Raw genomic sequence first — 24,926 nt, forward strand, 5'->3', positions numbered from 1 at the left:
GGTATAGGAGGCTGGTTGGCAAACTGATTTATCTCACTATTACAAGGCCAGATCTATCCTTTGCAGTTGGAGTGGTTAGTCAGTTCATGCAGGCTCCATGTGTTGACCATTGGAATGCTCTCATTCGCATTCTAAGGTATGTAAAGAAGGCTCCCGGGCAAGGATTGTTATATGAAGATAAAGGAAGCATTCATGTCTCTGGGTATTGTGATGCAGATTGGGCAGGTTCACCTATTGATAGACGGTCTACAACAGGATATTGTGTTTTTCTGGGAGGAAACATTATTTCATGGAAAAGTAAGAAACAGAATGTAGTAGCTCGATCAACCGCGGAAGCCGAGTATAGGGCAATGGCATCATTAACATGTGAACTTATATGGGTGAAACAATTCCTTCAAGAGCTTAAATTTTGTGACATCCATACTATGAAGATGTATTGCGACAATCAAGCTGCTCTCCACATTGCATCAAATCCAGTGTTTCACGAGAGGACTAAACATATAGAAATTGATTGTCATTTTGTTCGTGAAAAGTTGTTGACCAAAGAAATATGTACTGAGTTTATTGGGTCAAACGATCAACTCGCAGATGTATTGACTAAGTCATTAAGGGGTCCTCGGATTGAGTTTATTTGTTCCAAGCTTGGTACATACAATTTGTATGCTCCAGCTTGAGGGGGAGTGTTAGGATATTTATCCTATTTTATCATCATTATAGTGTGTCAAGGGTTACCCTATTTATCATGATTATATTGTGTCTAGGATTACCCTATTTATCATGATTATATTGTGTCTAGGGTTACCCTATTTATCATGTACTTGTGTATCAATTTATTCTTATAAATAGAAGATTGTGAGAGGGATCAATCAAGCCCTCAAGAATTATTTCTTTTCAATCTTAAGTACCCAAAAATACAATAACTGAAGCCTAGACCTCGCCTTGAAAAATTACATGAAGGCTGAGGCATCACAATGGTACTATATAACTACAAAGAAAAAGGGTAGCTAGAAAACCTAATACATTTAATGTATCTTTCATGTACTTGGTACAAGATCACATAAAGAGATTTAAGATTGAGGTGGATAAATATCAGAACTGTTTTGTTCAGCATTTTTTTTTTTCCCCACCCCTTCTTTGCATCGTTAATAACGGCTAAAGACATGAGCAAACTTGGTAATATTTGGTAAATATCAAAATATCCGCTCTGATAAGGATTTCCAGCTGGCAAGTTGAAGTAATTCTCGAATCCTTCACAAACCTGCATTGTAAGAGTTTAACGTTCATGAAACTCTACAATAAATAATTTTTATTGGATAGAAATAGATAACAATTTTCCTAAATATCTTGATGGAAAATTCAATCCTTGGTTACTAGAATTATTTAACCGCACCCAGCATCTTTTTTATAAAAAAGCCATCACTTAACTTGGCAAATCCACTCAACTCAGTCAAACCTAATGGTCAACACAAAAACAGACAGACCCAAGTAGGTTTGAGTCCAGTCCATTAAAAATCTAGCTCACTTCTCAGATGTGCTAATCCTATGAATTGACATAAGACCCATAACTTGGGGACAGTAAGGTGAAATTTTACCGTGCATATTACTTTTCTCACTATCTAACACTTAATTCAACATTTTCTAGTCGAACAATATAAATATATTTAGCAAAATAGGACAGAAACAATAATTCCTTGGTAGACTTCAACTTGATCTTCAACCATGTTAGACTCTACTGTTTATATGTTCATGCCCCATGACTAGAAAATTCACATAACCTATGTCTAAATTCCAACTAATTATAATATTATTTTGAGAATTAATCAAACTAGTCAAGAACAATACACAAGTGGTAATAAAATTTCCTTGGTAGACTTCAACTTGAATTAAATCTAACGTAGTCAAACGAGTGGTAATAAAAAATTTAAGCACAGCAAACGCTTTACCACTGGTATTCAAAACAAAACATGCATTTTGTTTCAATTAACATATTTGGTAATGTAGATTACATTTTAATGTCCATAGTTAATTCTATTGGTATGCACCAGTTCATGCTAGAGCAAACCCCCTATGAGGTGGGGTACCTTTTCCTTTCTTAGTGAGTTGACCCAAAAATTGGTCATAACCTACATGCCATGTAGGCTTTTGGCCTCAAGGGCATTAGACCCTTTGAGGGTTCTTCAGCTTGAGCTTCCTATCTGTCTCATGTGGTCTTAGGCTGTGTACGATATGCAAGCTAATATTGAAAGCTTTGACAAGTAGTACGTAATTAACTAATTACCACCACTTACGCAAGAATAATTATAAGAAGCAAAGGAATTAAGGACATACAAGCTTGATTTGGGCTTTAATTGATGCAATCAACCGGGTGTACTCTTCTATCTGCCTGCAACATAAGCATGCCTTAAATATCAACATGCAACATTATTTTCAGGTTTCAACCTTAAAATGAAAAGGATATTGTTGAATATAGAAAAAAACTAGGTGTAGGGTTAATGTCCCTGGTATCTAAAGTACACATAGTGTAATATATTTATAATGGAGACTGATACAAGTATATATGACAACAACCAAACATAAATATGGTAAATAGAAGATAGTTTACAAACAATATATACCAATATCACACAATATAAAATGCCTATGTTTCCCTAATTAACAATAGAGGCTATGTTTTCCTAATTAACATTAAACACTATATCTAACAAAAATAAAACTACCTGACCATGTTTAGACAGATAGGCAAAGAAGAACGAAATGAAGATAACTTTGACCCTCATGGCCAAAAGATAAAAAATAGATCAAAAAGTTCGAGGCCTTATCACAATTCCAGGACTAAACGCATTAAATTTAAACTAGGATCTATTAACTGTTTCCATAATGATTTTTAACAAAACTTTTGTAGTTGTATTTTGACATCTAATCTCATAATGGAACAAAGCCAAGTAGCTGTTGTCCTATCACTTAGAATTGATGGACTAATATCATATTACCCAAAATGCTTAAGCACACATTTTTATAACGTTAATGAAGCCTTCTAAACAATCTTCTCTTTCTATATTAGTGAAATTTGTTTAGTGTTATGACCCACAAACCATCCTGAAAGTTCACTAACCTAAGTTACACATACATCAATCATCAGCTCTCAGCCTGTCCATGTCCAAAACACATGCAAGGGAAGTGAGATTAAAAAGGAAAACCACAGAAAATTTTTCTAATGTCAATCATATGAAAGATAAGAATCCTACATAAGTATAGAATACAATCATTTACTACCCCTCTTAGCCAAAGAAATAACAAAGCACAACTAAAGAAAACAAAGTGTTTCAGTTCATTTTTGAAAAATGCATGTACATGGATGAATCAAACTCAAGAGAATATTGATACAGAATATGTCAACAGGAAATATATGGATCTTGACCATGAGTTGACTAAAGTAAGTTTCAATATAATAAATAGACTGAAAAGTCAAAATAAAGAGACTGGTTTTCAAGCTTCAGCTGAGTAAATTATGTTGAATCAAAACTTGTACCTGGCTATCTTTTCTTCCCTTTTTTCTATGTAGTTCAAAGCTTCAGACCAAGTAAACTCCACATGGAATCCAAATCCTATATCCACAAATATGCGTTGAGTATCTGGCCTGTAAAGTTTAAATAAAATACATGAAATATAGGAGATTTACATTTCATGGACTTCAGACAAAAACAAAGATGCACAAATTATAATGCACAAATGAAATGAACTAGCTGTACTAGTAGTGAGGGAGGGGTTTCCTAGAGTTTAAATCTCTGTCCATTGATTGTACCCAAAAGAAGGAGGGGAGTGGCAGTAGAACGGTGTCTACATCCACGTTGGCCCATGTAGCACAAATCCTAATAGTTGATAAGACGATGATGACTGACGTTGATAATGATAATATATCAAAAATGTCAATGACTAGTGACTACAAAGATAAGATATGCAATTGAAAAACATGTTTGATCATGATTTATATGGACTAGTGATAAAATATGAGTGCCCCATAGCAAAACTAAAAAAAACAAAATTTTGTGAAAGAAATTCTAATGACTTACACTTCTGCCTGCAGGTATACTTCAGACCCAAGATTGACCAAAGTTCTTATACTGGTTACACTATTCTTCTCGAGGTTTTCAATGTTTCTTCGCAGATCAGCACTAGTGAACAAGTCAGGTGACATAACAACGTCAAAATTGCTTTTTACCTCTAGGTGTTATTCATTAGAAGCAGATTAATCTCCAATTCAGTTCAGCCTACTACTAAGATTTACTTGACTTGAACTTTCAATGCTACTGCAGACTTTATGAGAAATGAATAATACATAAAGTTGTTGTGTTGATGTTTCAGTCTTACAAGGTTATTAACTGATTCTATCTGCACACACAGAACCTAAAAAGGATACAAAATTTTCTGTTGTTCAAAAACCTTGTCCCTGAAACAAAGAGATGAGAAAATGAGTAAATACCATTGAACACAATTTGAGTCATGCACATATAAAACTACTTTAAATCCATTTTCAAGGACATAATTTGCCATAAAAAACCTAGAAACACACATAAATTACTTATTATAAAGAATGAACTAACTATATAGCTTATATACAAATAAATTTCCCATTAAAAGGATTTAGGGTATTGAAAAAAAAAACACATTTAGTAAGACAAGCATTTCATACAAATTGTTTCAAAACAATAAATAGAATGCACAGGAGCAAACATTATACCGTTGACTAATAGCATGAATAAGATCGGGTTTCAAGCGTTTGTCAACAAATTCTTCATACTTTCTAACTTTCTCCTGGCGTGCGCTGTCCTCCATATAATGAGAGTCCTAGTAAAGGAATGGCCAGCAACAAATTGTACTATATTAGTAAAATGCATACACAATATCACATACATGCTTAAATTCCCAACACTAATCAACAGACAAACATGATTGAAACATTACAGATATCCAAACTTGTGGTTCATTTGAGCATTTTATCGAGTATGAGGGGGACAAGGAACAAATCCATTGTAACAATATTTACAACAAACACTTTGCGTTATTTTCATAAAAAAAAAACATTTTTACAAGAAAAAAGAAAAAGGTAGATAACAGATCATTGAAGATACTCCAGAGAGAGAGAGAGTTTAATATGGTCGGAAATCTTACCAAATAATTGTTTATTCTAGACTTTGATTTCGTTGAAGGATGTACTCTTTTACTGTAAAGCCACAAATCCAAGGGAATCCAGTGGTAACTTTAGATGATAAACGATAAAAAAATAAATTGTTGATGACCCTAGCACAGCTCATGGTTTATTGTTGAAAATCTTCATGGCTTTATCATTCTGATGGTGATTAACTTCTGAAAACTACAAATTTATACTTATCTTAATTCTCACTTGACGAACAAATTTTAATTAATAATAAACAAACATGGAAAAAATACAATAGAAAATATATTATAAATAATAGTCTTTCATAAAAAAAAAAATCAAATGAACAAATTATCATCGTCTCTCGTTTTCTTAGTCAAGAAAATACTAACTTTGGTTATTGGATTTAAGTTTTAGGAGTTAAATTTGCTTATCACATTTAACAATTCCATATTCAATTTTACGTATAGGATATATCTAGTGGAAACTTTTGTTTATAGTGAGAAATAAGAAATACAGAGTATAAACAGATTGCGTTTTGGTTATGTAGTAGGAATGGACTAATTAATCTGAGCAAACATAGTTGACATGATTTGTTACTGAACCATAACATTGAACCAACCACAAGAGAAATATAATAAGGGGGGAGGAGGGAACTTTTTGGTGTGCTCTAGAATGCTGAACCACTTAGCGGCTAGCACACGACATGAAACTTGAGTCTTTTTTTTTTTTTTTGAAGAAATTAATATTGGCCAATAGTTTTTTGTTTGGTGGATTAAGGGTCCAGTTGTTGGACTATGCACGAAGCCATACACCACTGTGATATAAACAACCAATAACAATTTGCTCCAGACATTACACAATCCAAAAATGAAATTTTGGATTGCATAACTATTTCCAACCATTTTAATATACATAAGAATTAAGCATTTCATATCCAGAAAGACTCGTGCATTACATCCATAGATAAATAACTGGATGATTAATAAATAACCACAGAGCACAACACATTCAACAAAATACTAAACACACGTTACCCAAAAATCTTAGAAAGTAGAGTTGGTAAATACCTGACTTGACGCACCCCCTTCGTCTCCAATCTAGCTAAAGTTTGCTCTTGCACACCGTTCTGCTTTGAAGACGGTGACGGAACACTTTAAACAACCAAAATGTGCTTGTGAACTGTGAGTGGAGTGGACAGCGATGGTGGCTTCTGACGAATGGCCCTGAGCGGCGGCTGGCTCTGAGCGACGGCTGGTTGCGGAAGAATGGCTGTGAGGGTGAGCACCGTCTTCGTGGGAGCTGCGTTCTTGATTTTAGGGTTATCAATTTTGGGCTATCAATTTTGCTGCGAAAAAATGATTTTAGGATTTCTTGATTTTGAATGTTTTGGAATCAGAGTTTATTAGTTTCATTTTATTGATTTCATTTCAGTCTTAAGGGTGTAATAATTAAGATGGGTTAGTGTAAGTTTAATCTTTATGTCTAAAGATTTACACATATAAGTTTAAATTTTCATTAGGATTTTCAAAAGAAAAATGTTTTACTGACCTACATTACTTTGCAACTTATATTTTATGAGTAATTTTGTTGTTAAAAATCTTAATTTTTATATTTTTAAAAACAATAGAGATTAAAAAATAAAGTAATAAATGAAAAGTATATATAAAAATATGTTAGTGTACTTTTAAATAAATTATTTATTTTATTTTTTATGCTTTTGTTTTCATTAAATGTTAAGAATAACGCATAAAAAATATTTTTTTTTAAAAAGGGAAGTAAAACATGTTTTATAAGTAAAACAACAAATTTGTTTTATTTGTAATATTTTTTATAAAATTTTAAATGAGTTTATTTTTTAGTCTAAGTCTCCGTTTTCATATTAAAAATTCATTTATGAACTCAAAATTTTCAAATATAAACAATTACAAAATAAAAAAACTACACCATATATACTTGCAAACTTGTGTTATAATTTTTTATATAAAACTTCAAGTTAGTTTTGTATTCCTTAATTCAAATTCATTATGTTTATGTCTTTATATTTATATTTATATACTTATTTTTTATTTTTTTATAAATATCCATTTTAAAAAATAGTAAATATAATGTTTATGGTGATTAAGAAAATTCAAGAAAGATTTTAACTAGACATTAAAATAATTGAAAAGTTCACTTCAAAATGTTTGACATAAACTATTCAATTAAAAAATAAACTAAAAAAAGAATAAGAGGAATCATAATATACAAAATGAAATGAAGACATATATAATCAAAAAACAAGAAAGATGATAAAAGATGAAAGATAGAAGACAAGAAGGGAGTTCAATAGGATAGTACTTAAGAGGCATTAAAGCTCACAAACAAAATATTAGTGGTGTATGTGACCACTTAGAGTTATTCTTAAGATAAAACAAAGAGATTTAGAGGTGTTAGGAGATTGAACTCAAAGACAACCTCAAAAGGAGAGTGGAAAGTACTGGAATGCACCGTCCTATTGTATACAAACTTTATGTGAGGAAGAACATCTTCCCACTTTCTAGAATCATAAATTATCATGTGCCTCAATATTTAAATAAAAGTCATATTAACCACATCGATTTGACCATCAGTTTGGGATGACATGTGATAGAGAATAGAAGTTTAGTTCCAAGCTTTCCCTGTAAAGTCCTCAAAAAGTAACTTAAGAACTTTATGTCCCTATCACTCACTGTGGGTTTAAGGATGCCACAAAGTCTTACTACTTCCTTGAAAACGACATTTGTAATTAAGCTTGCATAATCTACTTTGTAACATGGGATAAAATGAAACATATCCATAACCACAAAGATAGAATCCAAAATTAAGTAGTGTTTTGTTATGACAATTGCATTCCGAAATATAACAGAAAACACACAATCATAAGCAATCCTTTTCCAATTTTAAAGCTACTTAGACAACATGCCACACTGCTTTAGGGTTTTGTTTACTTAAACAACATGATTTTCAGGTATCCCAAGGTATTTTCTTACTACCCACTAGGCAAGTTTCAATGTTGATAAGAATCAACTATAAATTTTGGCTGCATCATGCAACTAGAAACTAATTTGTTCAGATGATGACACTGTCTCGAACATCATTGCATCCTAGAAATAGAGTTCAACCAATGGAAGTACAATAATACAAATTTACGATGAAGTTGAAAGTAAGAAAACGTTTATAATCAATTTCTGATAGAAGAAAAGGCAAAGTAGGAAACATTTTCTAAAAACAAAGTCAATGTGTAATAGAATTATATCATCTTGACTCATCAAACAAGAATAACAACACCGAATACAGAAAGCTTTAAAACAATTAAAGCAATCTTAAGCAACGTAAAAATCAACAAATGTTGATTATTAAATGTCATTTAAGTTACTTCCTTCATTGGTTTCAATTTAACTAGACTTTGCATTCTTAGTCTAAGTCATGCTTATTCTCGTTTAGATCCAACCAGAGTACCCAAATGAGGTTTTGACTTGCATATCTGACAATTATGTTCAATCACCTAAAATTATAAAGTCACTTATATTCCATACCAGTCATGGACAATATGGTCCCATTTGGTGATGAAGTAGGTAAATATTTTACTTCCACCAAAACAGAGGGATATGCATAGCGATAAGCTAAAATTGCATGATTACTTATCCAGTAAAAGAGAGATTTTATTTGTATTTTGAAAGGATCATGATATTTTAACCATTTTTTTAACAGAACATTTATCATCATTTTATTGGTTTATTTGAATTTATTTTTAAAAGAATATTTAAAACGAACCAATCACAAATGTATTTTAAAAAAAGTTGTCAATGGTTAAAAAAAAAAATTCCATTTTGAAACCACGATTGGTTGATAGTTGGGTCCATGATGTCCGTAGCTAAAGTAGGAGAATTCATAATATGAAGAATTGAATTTGAAGTGTGGAGTAGTGTGCTACTTCCCATCTCTTTTGTTTCTAGCTAACAATACAATAATAATAATAATAACAAAATAATAATAATGATAACAATAAAAATAAAAGTAAATAATAATATGCATCCAAATTCTTGCACTTATAGCTGTGGGGGTGCTGCTTTGTTCTATATTGTGTCATAAAGTAAATCAAATCTTCCCTTATCTATTAAATGTTATGTAACTTTTAAAATATTGATTCGTATCTATTGACCGAATTGAATTGTAATAATAATACATCGCTAAAATAGATTATTTAATTTTAGATAAAATTTAGGTATAACATATTCAACGTCTTAAGGTTATTTTAGTTAAATTAAATTTTTGCATAAGTATTAGTCTAATTTGAACTAAAAAACTAATATACCCTCTATCAAGTTCTAGAAGCCAATTATTTTAAGTGTTGTATACCAAGATCTTTTACATATCATTAAATTTTTTTATTTACATATGGAAGGAGAGAAAGGGGGCATATGGCAGATCACTTCATCATAATTATACTCATACAATTTTGCACTACTGGAAAGCAACAAAGCGATAATCAAAAGCCAAGACATGTTTACTGAATGAACAAATACCCTCACCCAACAGTGAAAAATGAAAAACAAGAAAAAAAATTAAATTAATTGTCATTTAGATCATCTACCATAATCCTAAATCTTGTTAATTTGTGAAAATTTTTACAACTTCCACAAAATAACATTTTCTAGTGAGTGTTATATATATTGGGGTCTTACACGTAAAAAAAAAAAAAAGAAAAAATTGTTATTTTAATTTGTAATCTTAAAATGTTATTAAATGGAAATAAAAAAAAATCTACCTTAGACTAAAAAAAAGTGAAATATTTGTAATCTTAAAACGTTAATTTTCAAATTTGAAATGATGAAAGTCAAATTTTGTTGTAGTTTTAGAACGAGTTAAATATGTTTTTAGTTCCTTGACTTTCACTAAAAATTGAAATTAGTATAAACAATTCAAATGCTATTATGAAACGGATTTGAAACATCAAATAAATCTAACAAAATTTAATTAAAAGAATTAAATTCACACATTTATTTAAATTAGTGCAAAATTTTTGAAGAGGGACTAATTCTAATTTTTGCTTAAAGTTAAAGGACAAATTTTAATCTTTTAGAATTAAAATTTCAAAACAATAAAACGAAGTATACAAATATTGATAAAATAAGATAGTTTAAAAAGTGGGAAGTGTGAACAACAAGAGATGCATAAAGCCATTCACACTTGCAACCTAATTTCCAATATGTTTTTATAAACTATTTATTTATTTTTAATTAAGGCACCAAAGTTATGACAAAAAAATCATACAAAACATCTTCAAAAAAATTGATTTCACATAATCTCAGAAATTATGAGAATGACACGTTTTTCGTAAACTATTTAAACAAACAGTCCATGAGTGAAAATTGGAAGCCATCGGTTGACTGTTCTACCATAATTATAATAACATCCTTTCAACTACCTCCAAAATAAAATATGAATTCGTAAATGTAAAATCAATTAATCACATAAATTTTCCAACTGGAAATTGAAAACCTCTCCATCGCTTTCATACACGACTAGTTAAAGTGAGATTTGACTATAATTAAAAATAATTAGAATATTACTTGTAATCTAAATTTTGTACAATGTTATAATTTAAATTCTTGTATAATTTAATGTTTTATAATGCTAAGTTGAAAGTGATATATGAACATGTTTAATTAGTGGCTAATAATTGAGTACTGACTTGACTTTTCTTTCTAAAAATTATTTTTAAATAAACAATTTCTGGTGTATTCATTTCTCAAATGTAGTTTTAATTTGCTTCAAATAATACACGTATATCTTTTGTCAGATTTCATCTTTTCCTTTGAATAAGAAGAGTCTAGTTTTGAAGTTTAAAGCTTGGAAAAATTAAGGAAAAGAATCTTCAGGAGATGTTTGGTGGAGTTAAGGTAAATAAACTATCAGTGAAAGTAGTTGCACAACGATAAAAGAAGATGTAATTCTCTTCCTAATTTGGTAGTTGGCATAACTGGTTCATGTTCCAAAGTTCTTCTGACACACGTACTATTTTGACGCGTATTCCCTACGACGACGTTTGAGTAATCTTTGTTCTCTTCCCACACTTTTTCTGTTCTCAACTCTTGGTTCTTCTCACTCTGTAATTCTAGTCAACGCAGCAAAACTTGCAACATAATATCAGCTATTCCTTCCAACACTCCAATATAGCCATTTGGGTAGGTTCAACTTTTGGTGTTCAGAGACTGCACCAATCATACAGTGATAAAGTCTCATACTTTGGGAGTTTCTGAATCTGGGTTTTTCATTTCAGGCTTCTCAACATCTATTTCAAGAGTATGAGCAGTTTCTTTGTTTTGATTTCATTTTCCTCTTTTGACAATTAGTATGAGTCTTACAGCATAATCAAATAATCCAGTGAAATTGTTTCTTCCTATAGTTTGTTGCATAACCCTGTTAACTTTGACTGGTGTAGCAAACCTCATATGATGTATAAAATTTTCGTTGTTTATTGCCAAGTTTACTAAGATAGCGTGGTAAACTAGTGAAATAATCAACTTGGCTTAACAGAGATTATTGAAGAAATGAAGTGATTTATCTTTAAACTTAGAAGGCCAAACCGAAACTAAGAATAAGATGAGCCAAAAGGGTATTTTAACCTCAAGCAATTTATTTACAAAGCTTGCTTCAAATCTGAAAAAAGATTTGATTATTTGTTTCCGTTGTTTGTGTTTCTTGCAGTAGCTTATACACCATTTTCTTGATTTCTGAGATTTCCTTGGAAACATGATCGTGTCTGCACTGTTGACATCTGTTGGCATCAACACGGCTTTGTGTGTGCTGTTCTTCACACTGTATTCTATATTGAGGAAACAACCAAGCAATTATGAAGTTTATGTGCCACGCTTGCTGGATGAAGGAATATCGAAGAGGAGGAGTCGTTTCAACTTAGAAAGACTGATTCCTTCTGCAGGTTGGGTTGCAAAAGCATGGAGGCTTTCTGAGGAGGAACTGTTATCATTATCAGGGTTAGATGGTGTTGTGTTTATGCGCATGATAACCTTCAGGTACATTCACCTTCATGATTAGTAAACTTGTGTGTCACCCCTTTCCATATTTCAACTCTTCCAAAGCAAAGCAACAGAAGCATCTGAATAAAACCTCTTAAATTGTGAACTGACTTCTCATGTTTCTTGTGTGCAGTTTGAAAATGTTTACCTTTGCTGGGATGATTGGGATGCTAGTGATTCTTCCAGTTAATTGTTGGGGAAATCAGCTAAAAGATATTGATGTTGTGGACTTTGTCAGCAACTCCTTGGATGTGTTCACCATATCAAATGTAAACAGTGGCTCTCATTGGTGAATACTAACTCAAGAATTTTTGTTTTTCCAATTAGCTTGCTTTAGAGAGCTTTACCTAAGACTTGGGAGTGCTTTTTTTCCAACATTGGTGTATTGTTACCGATTCATTATGGATTGAACTGTATCAGAATGTTATTCTTTATGATTTTGTTTCAGGCTGTGGGTCCACTTCAGTGCTGTATATATTGTCAGTGGCTTCATTTGCATGCTACTCTTTTTTGTAAGAACACAAACTCTTAGCTTTTGGCAATATTTTGTAACTGCTTAAGCAATCTGAATAGTTTTATGCATTGTGCTTCATACTTAATACAAGGCTTTTTCTTTCTTTTTAATTTTCTTCATTAATTGAAGTGTACAAGTAGATACAACTCACACATGACAATATATCTGTCTTTCTGTTGTCAGGAATATAAATACATATCGTCTAAAAGAATTTCTTACTTTTATTCTTCCGAACCTCAGCCTCATCACTTCACCATTTTAGTTCACAGCATTCCCACTTCCTCTTCTAGCAGCATCAGTTTCAGTGTTGAGAGATTCTTTAGTGAGCTTTATCCTTCTACATATCTGTCGCATGTGGTTGTTCCTCGAACGGGTAAAATCCATAGCCTCGTGGTAAGAATCATGTTTGATTTTAGTTTCCTTTCTTGTTAATTGATTTTCACCTCTATATTTTATTTTTTGTTGGAAACTTCTTTTTTAGTCTTTTAAAGGTGTGCATTAAGCATTAAGATGTATGTGTATCCTTCCCTTATAGTTGACAAAGAAATCAAATTAGAGCTATGAGTGAATCACAAAAGGATGATAGAAACAATTTAGGATTGCTTGGAAGAATAAAAGAAATCAAAGTATCTAGTTTGAATGTTTAGAACAGTTAATTAGTTATGATAGAAGGAAGGATAGTTACTTGGAAGAACAAAAGCAATACAAAGTAATATATTTAGACAGTTAGAACATATAATTAGAACATGGCTTCTATGTTGTTGATCAGATTAGGTGTTTTGGTATTCTATTTATTTGTGTTTTCACTTTTGTGATTTATACAACTGATATCTCTATCTTTCCACTGCTTTAATCAAGAGTGAGGCCAAAAAATTGTACAAAAGAGTTACTCAATTACGATCAGATCCCAGTCGGCAGAAGCGTATGAATCGTGGTATTTCTGGAATTTTTGGGCAGAAAACCAATGTTATAGAGGAATATCAAAAGAAATTAGAGGACATTGAGGAGAGTGTCAGATTGAAGCAATCAGAGGCTTCATTGGCAGGAGAAGTATGTGGTAATCTTTCAATCTTTTTTCCAAAAGAAACAATTTAAAAGGATCTGTTGAGCTTTTGGTGCTGAACCTCGACTGAGCCTTGAAAATATACTGATTTTGATGTACTGACATCAGTGTATTTGAAAGACTCAGTAGAGGGTCATCACTAAAAACTGAACAGAGAATCTGGACTCATTTAAAAGTAATCTCTTAATGTTTTAAATCTAACTATTTAAAATTTTCTTGTGTAAAAGTGCATGCTACATCCACTAATATCTGTTGTTGTTGAATATTGAAGGAGGCTCGAGCTGCCTTTGTGTTCTTCAGGTCTCGTTTGGGTGCTGCAACTGCATTTCATATAAAGCAATCAGTGAATCCCACCCAGTGGATTACAGAATTTGCTCCAGAACCTCGTGATGTGTATTGGCCTTTCTTCTCTGAATCATTCATGCGTCGATGGATTTCTAAGTTGGTGGTTGTAGTTGTGTGTACTCTTTTCACTATTTCATTCCTTTTACCTGTAGTATTCGTACAGGGACTTACCAACCTTAATGAATTGGAAATTTTGTTTCCCTTCTTGACAAGTCTTCTCTCCATGTAAGTTACTTTCGTTTATTAACATGATAACTTTTGTTTTGTCATTTGATGTTTTATTTCCTAATGCAAAAAGTTACTGAAGCTTTTGTGAATCTGCTTTCAGAAAATTTTTCAGTCAAATAGTGACAGGATACCTCCCCAGTCTTATTCTTCAGTTGTTTCTGAAAGTGGTGCCTCCGGCCATGAAATTCCTTTCCTCCATTCAAGGATACATCTCACACAGTGATATAGAAATGAGTGCATCTAGAAAAGTGCTGTGGTTCACAGTATGGAATGTCTTTTTTGCATCTGTATTTTCTGGCTCAATTCTATCCATGCTGCAAGCCATCCTTGATCCTAAGAACATTCCTGGGAAGCTGGCAGTTGCAGTTCCAGCACAGGTTAAAATAAAAGTATTTAATGGCTAACACATGTGCAAAATTGTCCTCCCAAAACTGATTAAGAACAAAACTGTTTATACTATCTATCACTTTGATCTAAGCAACAAAGTTACAATAATATAACAAAGTTATTTCTATATTTCTGATGTGGTTGATTTTGGTTTGACTGTAGGCATCATTTTTTATTACCTATGTTGTCACCCAAGGATGGACAAGTGTGTCTTCAGAACTGTTCCGTGTAATTCCTTTTCTTTTGTGTCGGATAACAAGGCTTTTCACAAGTCCAGACGACGATGAATTTGAAGTTCCATCTATTCCATACCACAAGGATATTCCGAGGGTCCTCTTTTTTGGACTTCTTGGTATTACATATTTTTTCCTTGCTCCATTAATTTTGCCATTCCTCTTGGCCTACTTTTGTCTTGCATACATCATCTATCGAAACCAGGTTAGCATTTCTTTCGATGTTTTTTTTCTGATATATGTTAGAAGACTATTTTATTTACAAACATTTCTAATTTTTCATAATTATAATTATCTTCTGTTTGTGGTACCAAAGTTGCTAAAAGTTAAGTATGACAACGGGTCGTCGGACACATATAGACTCTACTCGTTATCCAATCCTGTAATAAAAAAAATATATCCGTTAACCGTTTAGATAACTCTTGGGATACCTGTTTAAAAATATTCGTGAATATTTTAAAACCATGAATACTCGCATATATTTAAATAAAGATATTTTATAAATTTTTAAAATAAAATTAAAAAAAATATAATATATGAGTATATTTTAAAAAATATATTTTATAAATTTTTAGAATAAAATCTAAATAAAATTACTAAAAAAATATATAAATTAAATTTAATTAAATATAAATTAAAATTTAATTTTAATTAAATTTAGTCTAATAAAATATAAATTTATTTAAATTTTAATAATAAAATATAAATTAAATTATAATCTTAAATTTTTTTGGATAATAGATATACGCGGGTACAGGTAATATAATATTGCAACCGATTTATCCGAAGATACCAATGGATTTTTTACGTGGATACGTAAGGACATTGATATTTATGCCATATCTAGGTATATAAAGTAAGTAAATTTAGCACCAAGTAAAATGATAACGTTAATCATACTTCTAATGCAAAAGGCTTTTAGATGAGGAGGCATCTTTGAGATCATTGATTTGTGTCTATGAAAGTAAATCTGATGTTGGTTAATTTTGTCCATTATTGAAAATTTGTTCGGGAGGAGTTCTGAACTTAGGAAGGTCGATGTTGCTGAGAAATATTTTTCTGTAAAACAATGGAACTAAGTAGATACTTGAAAGTGTTGAGATCATAGTAGTTGATAAATGGTTTTATTAAGAAGAAATTAAGCTGATTTTCCAATTAAGAAAGTTCTGCATAGTATTTATTGATACATTGCTAATAGTTGAGCAGCGGTTTGGTTTCCCAGATTCTTGCCAAATAATCGAGAAAACTATAGGATCGGTGAAGTTTGGTTATATAGCCTTTATAATTCTGTAGAAGTTTTGCCAATGTTAATTTTATTCATGAAATAGTGAGAAATTTCTGATATAACTCAGTCTGATGCTCTTCCATTATATTATGCAGTTCATAAATGTATATGCACCAAAGTACGATACAGCTGGGAAATTTTGGCCCATTATACACAATTCAATGATATTTTCTCTGGTACTCATGCAAATTATTGCAGTGGGAATCTTTGCATTGAAAAAGCTTTCTATGGCCTCAACTCTGACAATGCCTCTACCAATCCTCACACTTCTTTTCAACGAGTACTGCCGAAAACGATTTCTTCCCATATTTGTTGCATATTCTGCAGAGGTACATTTCTCCACTATCCATCCAACCCTTATAATTTCTGAAACAATAGAGGGTTATTGCATGGTTCATCCATTGTCATTCTGATTCTGATTTTGGTTTATGTTTGCAGAGCTTAATAAAGAAGGATAGGCAAGACCAAAATGGTGCTACAATGACACAGTTTTATGAGAATTTGGTGAATGCTTACAAAGATCCTGCATTGCTTCCACTCCAATACTTACCAAACTATGACGACCTTCGCACTCCCCTTATACCTCAGGCTTAATGCTAAGGCACAAGGGTTCAATATTAGTACTGTTGTGGTGGTTCTCTCCACTATACGATGAAAAATATTCACATTTCATAATCAAAAGGTGTTTGTATATTCTTGTTTGTGCAAATAGAGAAGTCTTGAATTCCAAAGGAGTGGCCAATTTTTACCACTGTCATAGATGAAGAGCCTAAAACTTACCTATACCATTGTTTGTATATATTTGTTCTAAACAAAATATGTCATAGCCAAAGAGAATGCTTATTGCTTGATTGCCACATTTAGAGTAAGTGACACTGAAGTTGGTGCTTATTTGAGCTGAATAATATAAATTGTTTAGATTTTTTTTATCTTATTCTTGCTTAATCAATAACTTTCTATTGGTTGTTATCTTAATTTTTTCTGTTGTAAATTTGGTTGAAGTTGAATTGTCACGTCTTGTATGTGTAAACCAGTTTGTTTCTCTTGGTTGTTTAGTTAAGAATAATTCTCAAAAGGTTGAAAGAAATCTTCTGCATTTGACATGGTTTTTTTAAAAGGCTTTTTGGACACAATCTCTGAAAATAAATAAATGAATATTTTTTAAGTTTAAATTTATATTATTTCCATAAATATAAATTAAAATTGCTCTTTGGCTATAACTATGAGATTGTTAAGGTTTGTAGATAGTTTGACTACTCCAGATTGTATGATGATTGAGGATAATTTTTCTTATCTTTAGAGATGTTTTCATTTGATATGATTTGAATTTTTATTTCTAAAACAGGGTTGAACAAAAACAAGGCAGAAAAAAAAATGGAAAACACAATCACTGACAATTTTAATTGATTAAAATAGAAAGAAATTTGAATGCATGCCTTTTTTAATTGATTATATCGTGTTTTCAATTAATTAAAATTATTGAAATTTTCCTTTTTAAGTATTTTCAAAACAATAAAATTAATTAATTAACATAACATAAATGATGCATCTTCATACGAAAATGAGTTTAAGATTTAATTTGCCTCAAATTACTTCATCAAGATCATTTAAACCATTGCACATACATGAATCCAAGCCTAATGACTAATCTAAATATATACAGAACACGAAAATCACAATATGTTTGACTAAGATGTTAGACTGAGAGACTAACTGAAATGCAATGAACTAATAGAATAAATTACCAAAAATTTTCATATTAAGTGATTTCGTAACAATGGAATTAATTATGTATCATCATACAAAAATGAGTTTAAGATCTAATTTACCTCATATTGTTTCATCTAAATCATTTAAAACACTGCACAAGCATGAATACAATGACTAATCTAAATCTATACAGAAAATGAAAACCGTAACATGTTTAACCAAGAGAACCTCAAATTAAATGAAACATGATTATAACTTGACTAACAAAAACTAATTATATCTAAAATCATCCATTATGGAAAAGGACAGGATACCGACACAGAGATAGATTAAATTAAAAAAATAAGATAAGAACAAGGTATCTATATATATAATTAAATTGTGCTTTATAGATAATTTAATATTTAATTAATTATTACTAAATTTAACATATTTAATTAATTATTACTGTTCATCCTTTGCATTTTCTATCTGGTTTTGTACACTTTTTATCTCCTCTGCAAACGATGTTTTGTCCATATTTTTGTGCGGTTTCTTCATTTCTCTTACTAGTAGCTTCACTTAGCTTACTAACTTGTTATTAGCTATTTTCTTATAGGATTTCTGCAATTACAAAAAATTTAGAATATAATTCATAGAGTACTCTGATTATCATTAGTATTTATGTAAGCATGTTTGTTTTGTAAAAGCTGTAACCGAGTATGTGAGAGATGTCCAAGGCGAGCGTGCCATAGATTGGGATGTTGAACAGAACAGATAACAGGAGAAAAGTTATTGTCAGTGTTACATGTAGAGTAATCAAAGAAATATAAGCCATGGTGATGTTTAATCAGACCAATATTCTCTTGTGTCTGTATGTCCTGTATAATGCAACCAGAAGGAGAAAAGATTAGTTGACATTTATGGTTAGCTATGAGTTGTGAGACCGAGATAAGGTTGAACGAAAAATCAGGGACATATAGCACATTAGATAGAGAAAGTTTACTATTAAGTTGAATGTTCCCTTATAATGGGCATGTATGATTTTGCCATTAGGTAAGCATATAGGAATAGGTTTAATCTTTTGATAAGCAGTAAAAAATTTTAAAGATATACAAACGTGATCAGTAGCACCAGAGTCGAGAAGCCAGATATTACAAGATTGCATTTGGAAAATTGAAACAATATTACCTAGAGTATTGTGTGTAGAAACAGTGCCAACTTGGTTGATGTGCGCATTGGAGGTGGACTGTTTAAACAACGTAGCAAGAATTTGGTATTGTTGGGGAGTAAGTTGGACGGTTTCAGGAGAGGAGCACTCTTGACCCATGCTTTTCAATTGAGTGTCAGCATCAGTGGATGAAATGGTATTGTGAACCTGACTGGGTTTGAGGGAGAATTTTTGACCGGGTGGATAACCGTGTTTCTTGAAACATACGTCTATGGTATGACCATTTTTGTGGCAATAAGTGCAGATCTTGCGAGGATTGGTAGTGTTGGTTTTAAACGATTTGTGTTCTTGGTTGGGGAAGCCATATTTTTTGAAACAGGTATTTTCTTGGTGACCAGTTTTGTTGCAATAATTGCAAGTAATGGGGGTGGGTGCAGACGTTGAAGAAGTGTTGATAGTGGCAGTAATGTGTTCATGCATTATTTGGCGTTCTTGTTGAAGAACAAGGGAAAAAATTTTTGAAATAGGAGGAATAGGATCAAGAAGAAGGATATGAGATTGTATGTTGCTATAATGATCATTCAAACCTCGTAGGAGTTGCATGGCACGGTCTTCATTTTTACGTTGAGAAATGATAGCAGAAACAGTGCAAGAACACTTTGGCTTACAGATACAGACAGGGTCCGGGCGGAAGCTGTCGAGTTCATCCCAAATAACCCGGAGTTTTGTGAAGAAGTCAGTGACGGAGAGTTCGCCTTGGGATAAAGTGGAGGCTTCCATTTTGAGGGTGGAGATTCTGGCAAGATCGCCTTGGGCAAAGCGGTGTTTCAGATCATTCCAAATGTCGATGGCAAGATCCATCCATATGATACTTTCACGAATGGACGGAGAGACCGAATGCAGAAGCCAAGAAACAACCATACTGTTGCAACGGAACCAGGCTGGAAAAGAAGCATCAGTCTTGGAGGGCCGGACGGCTGATCCAAGAATGAATTCAACCTTGTCTTTAGCAGAGAGAGCCGTGATGAATGATCGGCTCCAGGAATGATAGTTGGTGGCATTTAGAACCGGTGAGACGAGGGATATGGCAGGGTTTTCATTGGGGTGGAGGTAAAGGTACGAAGGTGTGGGGTCTTGAGAAGCCATGAAAGGAAAAAAAAAACAAGAAGAAGAAAAAATCAATGTGCAGCAGCAGAAAGAACATCTGATACCATCATAGAGTTTCTACTCAGTAAGAAAGAGAGAGACAAAAGGAAATAATAGTTTTTCATTGAACTGAGAAAAGTGCAAATACAAGCGAAAGGAGCAGTATATAAAGAGAAGGAATAAAGCAAACAACACATATGTTATCAATAATTTTTATAATTTAGATAATATCTTTCAGAATAAAAAAAATGTATTTTAGAATATACATTCTAAAATATAAAATAAAAATATATTTTAAAATGCAAAAGTTTAGATTTGAGATTTTAGAATTCATTATAGAAAATATTTTGATGAGATTGCAGTGGTGGAGCATAATGACTGCCCAGATGATTTTATTGTTGGGCCCAAAAGTAAGAGCACTCCACTCTTCATTAAAACTGTCATTCTGAATCACTCACGTAAGATACACCTGTACAACCTGTACAACCTTGTTGACTTGACCACTCATTAAAACCTTTTTCCCTCCCTCATCCCCCCCTTGCCATTCTCCTTTTCTCCCTTCATGCCTTTCTTCCTCATTCACTGTCACATGACTCTTCTTCAATCCAAATCTCATATAGATTTCCATTGATTTTCATCTTTTTTCCTCATCCAAACTATCAATCATGCTTTCCGCCTTCTCAAAACATACCATACCTTGTGAACATTCCACAACTTTTTCCAGAGCCGCCCGGTTAGAAATTCCATAGAACCCTCGTCAAACCAAACATATTGTGGCTTTCTCCTTTTTTTAAAAATCCTTCACATTTCCTACACACCTTGGCTTGATGGGAAATGGGAGAAGAAGGACGTTGTTTCCATGTTCACACTCTGGTGTGTAATTTTTGATACTCATTCAGTGCATAAATTGAAAAGAAAATGATGAACCATGTTGTTTGTTACACTGACTCAGCACGAAAGGAAGTTGAGCAGCAATCAAAGGCATCCCTGAAAGGAGATGATGGGAAGAAAGTAATTCCAGAAAGGAAGACACAGTCAGTGATTGTTGCAAGGAGGCCAGACTCCGGTGGCAGAGAAGGCACTGTCATATCTCTTCTTGCCAACCACTTTTTGGTACAATTTGATCCATCACAGAAGATATATCATTACAATGTTGAAATCTCACCCAATCCCTCCAAGGATATTGCCAGAGCAATCAAGCACAAATTGGTAAATAACAATTCTCCTGTCCTCTCAGGTGCTACTCCGGCATATGATGGCAGAAAGAATCTTTACAGTCCAGTTCAGTTCCAAAATGATAAGCTAGAATTCTACATAAGCCTTCCAGTCCCCACTTCCAAGCTTCCATCACCTTACGGAGAAATCCCTGACTTGAAAGAGAAGCATCAAAAACTTAAACTTTTCAGAATAAATATCAAGTTGGTCTCGAAAATCAATGGGAAGGAGTTGAATAACTACTTGAGCAAAGAGGGTGATGACTGGATTCCACTTCCACAGGATTATCTGCATGCTTTGGATGTAGTTCTTAGGGAGAGCCCTACTGAGAAATGCATTCCTGTTGGAAGGTCATTCTATTCGAGTTCAATGGGAAGAAGCAAAGACATCGGTGGAGGAGCTGTTGGATTGAGAGGCTTCTTTCAGAGTCTCAGACCAACACAACAAGGACTGGCTCTCAATGTGGATTTCTCGGTAACTGCTTTCCATGAGAGCATAGGAGTCATTTCATACCTGCAGAAACGTCTTGAGTTCCTTCGAGACCTTTCTCAAAGGAAGACAGCTCAATTAACTGCTGAAGAAAGGAAGGAAGTTGAGAAGGCATTGAAGAACATCAGGGTCTTTGTTTGCCATAGGGAAACTGTTCAAAGATACCGTGTCTGTGGCTTAACTGAGGAGGCTACCGAAAACCTTTGGTTTTCTGACAGAGATGGCAAGAATCTGAGGCTGCTCGATTACTTTAAAGATCACTATAACTATGACATACAATTCCGAAAATTGCCATGCTTGCAAATTAGTAGGAGTAAACCTTGTTATCTTCCTATGGAGCTTTGTGTGATCTGTGAAGGCCAGAAGTTCCTTGGAAAACTCACTGATGATCAAACGGCAAGAATACTCAAGATGGGCTGCCAAAGACCGGGAGAACGAAAAACCATTATTGAAGGAGTCATGAGAGGAAATGTTGGGCCTACCAGGTAGTTTAATTACATGTTAATATAGTACACCATGTTTTCTTGTTGAATAGATATTATTTATGGTTCTTATGTACTTTCTATGGATCCTTTGGTTGTTTATTTTGAAATATTAATAATGTTTTTTGTATTGGTTTATAATGTCTAAATATGTAATCTTTTTGGCAGTGGTGATCAGGAAAAAGAATTCAAGCTCCAAGTGTCAAGAGAAATGACAGAGTTGACTGGCAGAATTCTTTTCCCTCCCAAACTAAAGCTTGGAGATGGAGGTCATGTGAGAAACTTGACTCCTTCGCGTCATGACCGGCAATGGAACCTTCTTGATGGCCATGTCTCCGAAGGAACTACTATTGAAAGGTGGGCACTGATTAGTTTTGGGGGCACACCTGAGCAGAAGTCCAGTGTCCCCAGATTCATAAACCAGTTATCTCAAAGGTGTGAACAGTTGGGCATTTTTCTCAACAAGAACACAGTTATTAGTCCCCAGTTTGAATCAAGCCAGATTCTTAACAATGTCACCCTTTTGGAATCTAAGCTCAAGAGGATCCAGAGGACTGCCTCAAACAATCTCCAACTTCTTATTTGCATAATGGAGAGAAAACACAAAGGGTATGCAGACTTGAAACGAATTGCCGAGACCAGTGTTGGTGTTGTGAGCCAATGCTGCCTGTACCCCAATCTCAGCAAGTTGAGTTCACAATTTCTGGCTAATTTGGCCCTCAAAATTAACGCCAAAGTTGGTGGTTGCACGGTTGCTTTGTACAACTCATTGCCTTCACAGTTACCACGTCTCTTTCATATTGATGAGCCAGTGATATTCATGGGTGCAGATGTGACACATCCTCACCCTCTTGATGATTTCAGTCCATCTGTTGCTGCTGTTGTCGGTAGCATGAATTGGCCGACAGCAAACAAATACATTTCAAGAATAAGGTCTCAAACACACAGACAAGAAATCATTCAGGATCTTGGTGCAATGGTGGGGGAACTGCTCGATGATTTTTATCAGGAGGTAGAGAAACTCCCCAGCAGAATTATTTTCTTCAGAGATGGGGTCAGTGAAACTCAGTTTTACAAAGTGTTGGAAGACGAACTTCAGTCAATTAGGTGTGCATGCACAAGGTTTCCAGGTTACAAACCTTCCATTACTTTTGCAGTTGTGCAAAAGAGGCATCACACAAGGTTGTTTCCCCTTGAAACTTACCAGTCTTCAACTCAGAACCATTTTCTATATGAAAACATTCCTCCAGGGACTGTGGTTGATTCAGTGATCACTCATCCAAATGAATTTGATTTCTACCTTTGTAGCCATTGGGGTGTGAAAGGAACAAGTAGGCCAACTCACTACCATGTCTTGTGGGATGAAAACCAGTTTACTTCTGATGAACTGCAGAAACTGGTTTACAACTTGTGCTACACTTTTGTCAGGTGCACCAAGCCAATTTCTTTGGTGCCTCCAGCATACTACGCCCATTTAGCTGCCTACAGAGGCAGACTCTACCTCCAAAGATCAGAGTCCTTAGGTTTGTTCAGAAGTACATCTACACTATCCAGAGCTGCTCCTCCAAAGACAGCACCTCTTCCTAAACTTAGTGAAAACATCAAAAAGCTCATGTTCTACTGCTAGTGATAACTCTTCGCCAATGCTATTCCATTTCTAGATAGTTTATTTAAATGACATGTAATCAGTTGATATAGCATGTGCAGGATCAATGTCAGTGCTGCAGAAAAAAATTGAAGACTTGTAAGATTTGCGTTTTATCTAACTAAAAGGTTCTCCGCTCAAAGGAAAATAGTGTAGGCTGATTAGAAGGCTTTTCTGACTGTATTTTTCTGGTTTAGCTGAGACATTCAAGAGAATATTAGTATGATTTCATAATTCTTGTACAAACGGAGTTAGTTCTGAAGGTTTTAAGGATGTTTGCTATTAAACTGGTAACAAGTAAAAACCATTATATTCACCTGTGAGCAAATTATTGTGACACCAGCATGCTTATATTAATGTATTGGTTCTATTCCATGTAATATTATTTTTACAGACAAATGTTAGATGTTAATATAGTGGTATTTGTAACTAGAGACCCAAATCCATAACACATTTCTCCCTCCTTTCCACTTTTATTCCCTGTTTCCATGTATCTCATTTCAATGTTAAAATTGTATGTATTTTTTAGATGGATGCTAACAAATTGGTATGAGAATAAACATCTGATTTTCCAGAGACAAAAAATAGCTTCAACCAAAGGACAAAATAGTTGTCAGTTCCTTGTGCAATCATAATCTTCAATTTTCAGGTTTAGGTAGTTGTGCATCCAATATGTGCAACTAGCTTGTTACCCTAGCAAACGTGAACTACATATGGTACAAAAGCCAGACTAACAGCAACTATTTATATAACTATAAACATAACTTCATTTAAGCACAATAGTAAAGAAATGAAGCCAAGTCAAAGGAAACCAGAAG

The 24,926-nt window shown here is 33.2% G+C and overlaps 4 protein-coding genes across 8 annotated transcripts; 2 read left to right on the forward strand and 2 right to left on the reverse strand.

Annotated features, from left to right (window-relative positions):
• Positions 1–2,039: 2,039 nt before the first annotated feature.
• On the reverse strand, positions 2,040–6,556 carry LOC124826359 (uncharacterized). Of its 3 annotated transcripts, XM_088108572.1 has the most exons (7): positions 6,226–6,556; positions 5,170–5,221; positions 4,739–4,845; positions 4,418–4,447; positions 4,071–4,172; positions 3,530–3,637; positions 2,040–2,383 (listed from the first exon to the last, which is right to left on the reverse strand). In XM_088108572.1, the coding sequence occupies exons 3-7, from the start codon at positions 4,831–4,833 to the stop codon at positions 2,317–2,319; spliced, it is 402 nt and encodes a 133-aa protein (XP_087964698.1). In that variant the 5' UTR covers positions 4,834–4,845; positions 5,170–5,221; positions 6,226–6,556; the 3' UTR covers positions 2,040–2,316. The 3 variants fall into 3 exon arrangements, with proteins under 3 accessions (XP_087964698.1, XP_087964696.1, XP_087964699.1); XM_088108570.1 differs by lacking the exon at positions 5,170–5,221 and having other exon boundaries at positions 2,046–2,383; positions 6,226–6,555; XM_088108573.1 differs by lacking the exon at positions 5,170–5,221 and having other exon boundaries at positions 2,303–2,379; positions 6,226–6,555.
• A 4,523-nt stretch (positions 6,557–11,079) lies between these two features.
• On the forward strand, positions 11,080–17,200 carry LOC124826360 (hyperosmolality-gated Ca2+ permeable channel 2.4). Of its 3 annotated transcripts, none has more exons than XM_088111034.1 (11): positions 11,080–11,364; positions 11,888–12,213; positions 12,350–12,505; positions 12,665–12,728; positions 12,914–13,123; positions 13,589–13,780; positions 14,065–14,363; positions 14,467–14,743; positions 14,916–15,191; positions 16,367–16,600; positions 16,710–17,200. In XM_088111034.1, exons 2-11 carry the CDS (start codon positions 11,933–11,935, stop codon positions 16,863–16,865), a joined length of 2,145 nt encoding a protein of 714 aa, XP_087967160.1. In that variant the 5' UTR covers positions 11,080–11,364; positions 11,888–11,932; the 3' UTR covers positions 16,866–17,200. The 3 variants fall into 3 exon arrangements, with proteins under 3 accessions (XP_087967160.1, XP_047155130.1, XP_047155132.1); XM_047299174.2 differs by having other exon boundaries at positions 11,081–11,482; XM_047299176.2 differs by lacking the exon at positions 11,080–11,364 and having other exon boundaries at positions 12,076–12,213; positions 12,350–12,485.
• A 1,413-nt stretch (positions 17,201–18,613) lies between these two features.
• Positions 18,614–20,284, reverse strand: LOC148202905 (uncharacterized). Its single transcript, XM_088109696.1, has 2 exons — positions 19,081–20,284; positions 18,614–18,841 (listed from the first exon to the last, which is right to left on the reverse strand). Exons 1-2 carry the CDS (start codon positions 20,275–20,277, stop codon positions 18,614–18,616), a joined length of 1,425 nt encoding a protein of 474 aa, XP_087965822.1. The 5' UTR covers positions 20,278–20,284.
• Positions 20,285–20,794: 510 nt separating this feature from the next.
• On the forward strand, positions 20,795–24,424 carry LOC124826361 (protein argonaute 7-like). The gene is made up of 2 exons (XM_047299177.2): positions 20,795–22,466; positions 22,632–24,424. Exons 1-2 carry the CDS (start codon positions 21,196–21,198, stop codon positions 24,088–24,090), a joined length of 2,730 nt encoding a protein of 909 aa, XP_047155133.2. The 5' UTR covers positions 20,795–21,195; the 3' UTR covers positions 24,091–24,424.
• Positions 24,425–24,926: the final 502 nt, after the last annotated feature.

This window comes from Vigna umbellata, chromosome 3 (assembly GCF_029865625.1).
Source record: "Vigna umbellata cultivar VRB3 chromosome 3, Vumbellata_1.0, whole genome shotgun sequence".
Taxonomy (NCBI): domain Eukaryota; kingdom Viridiplantae; phylum Streptophyta; class Magnoliopsida; order Fabales; family Fabaceae; genus Vigna; species Vigna umbellata.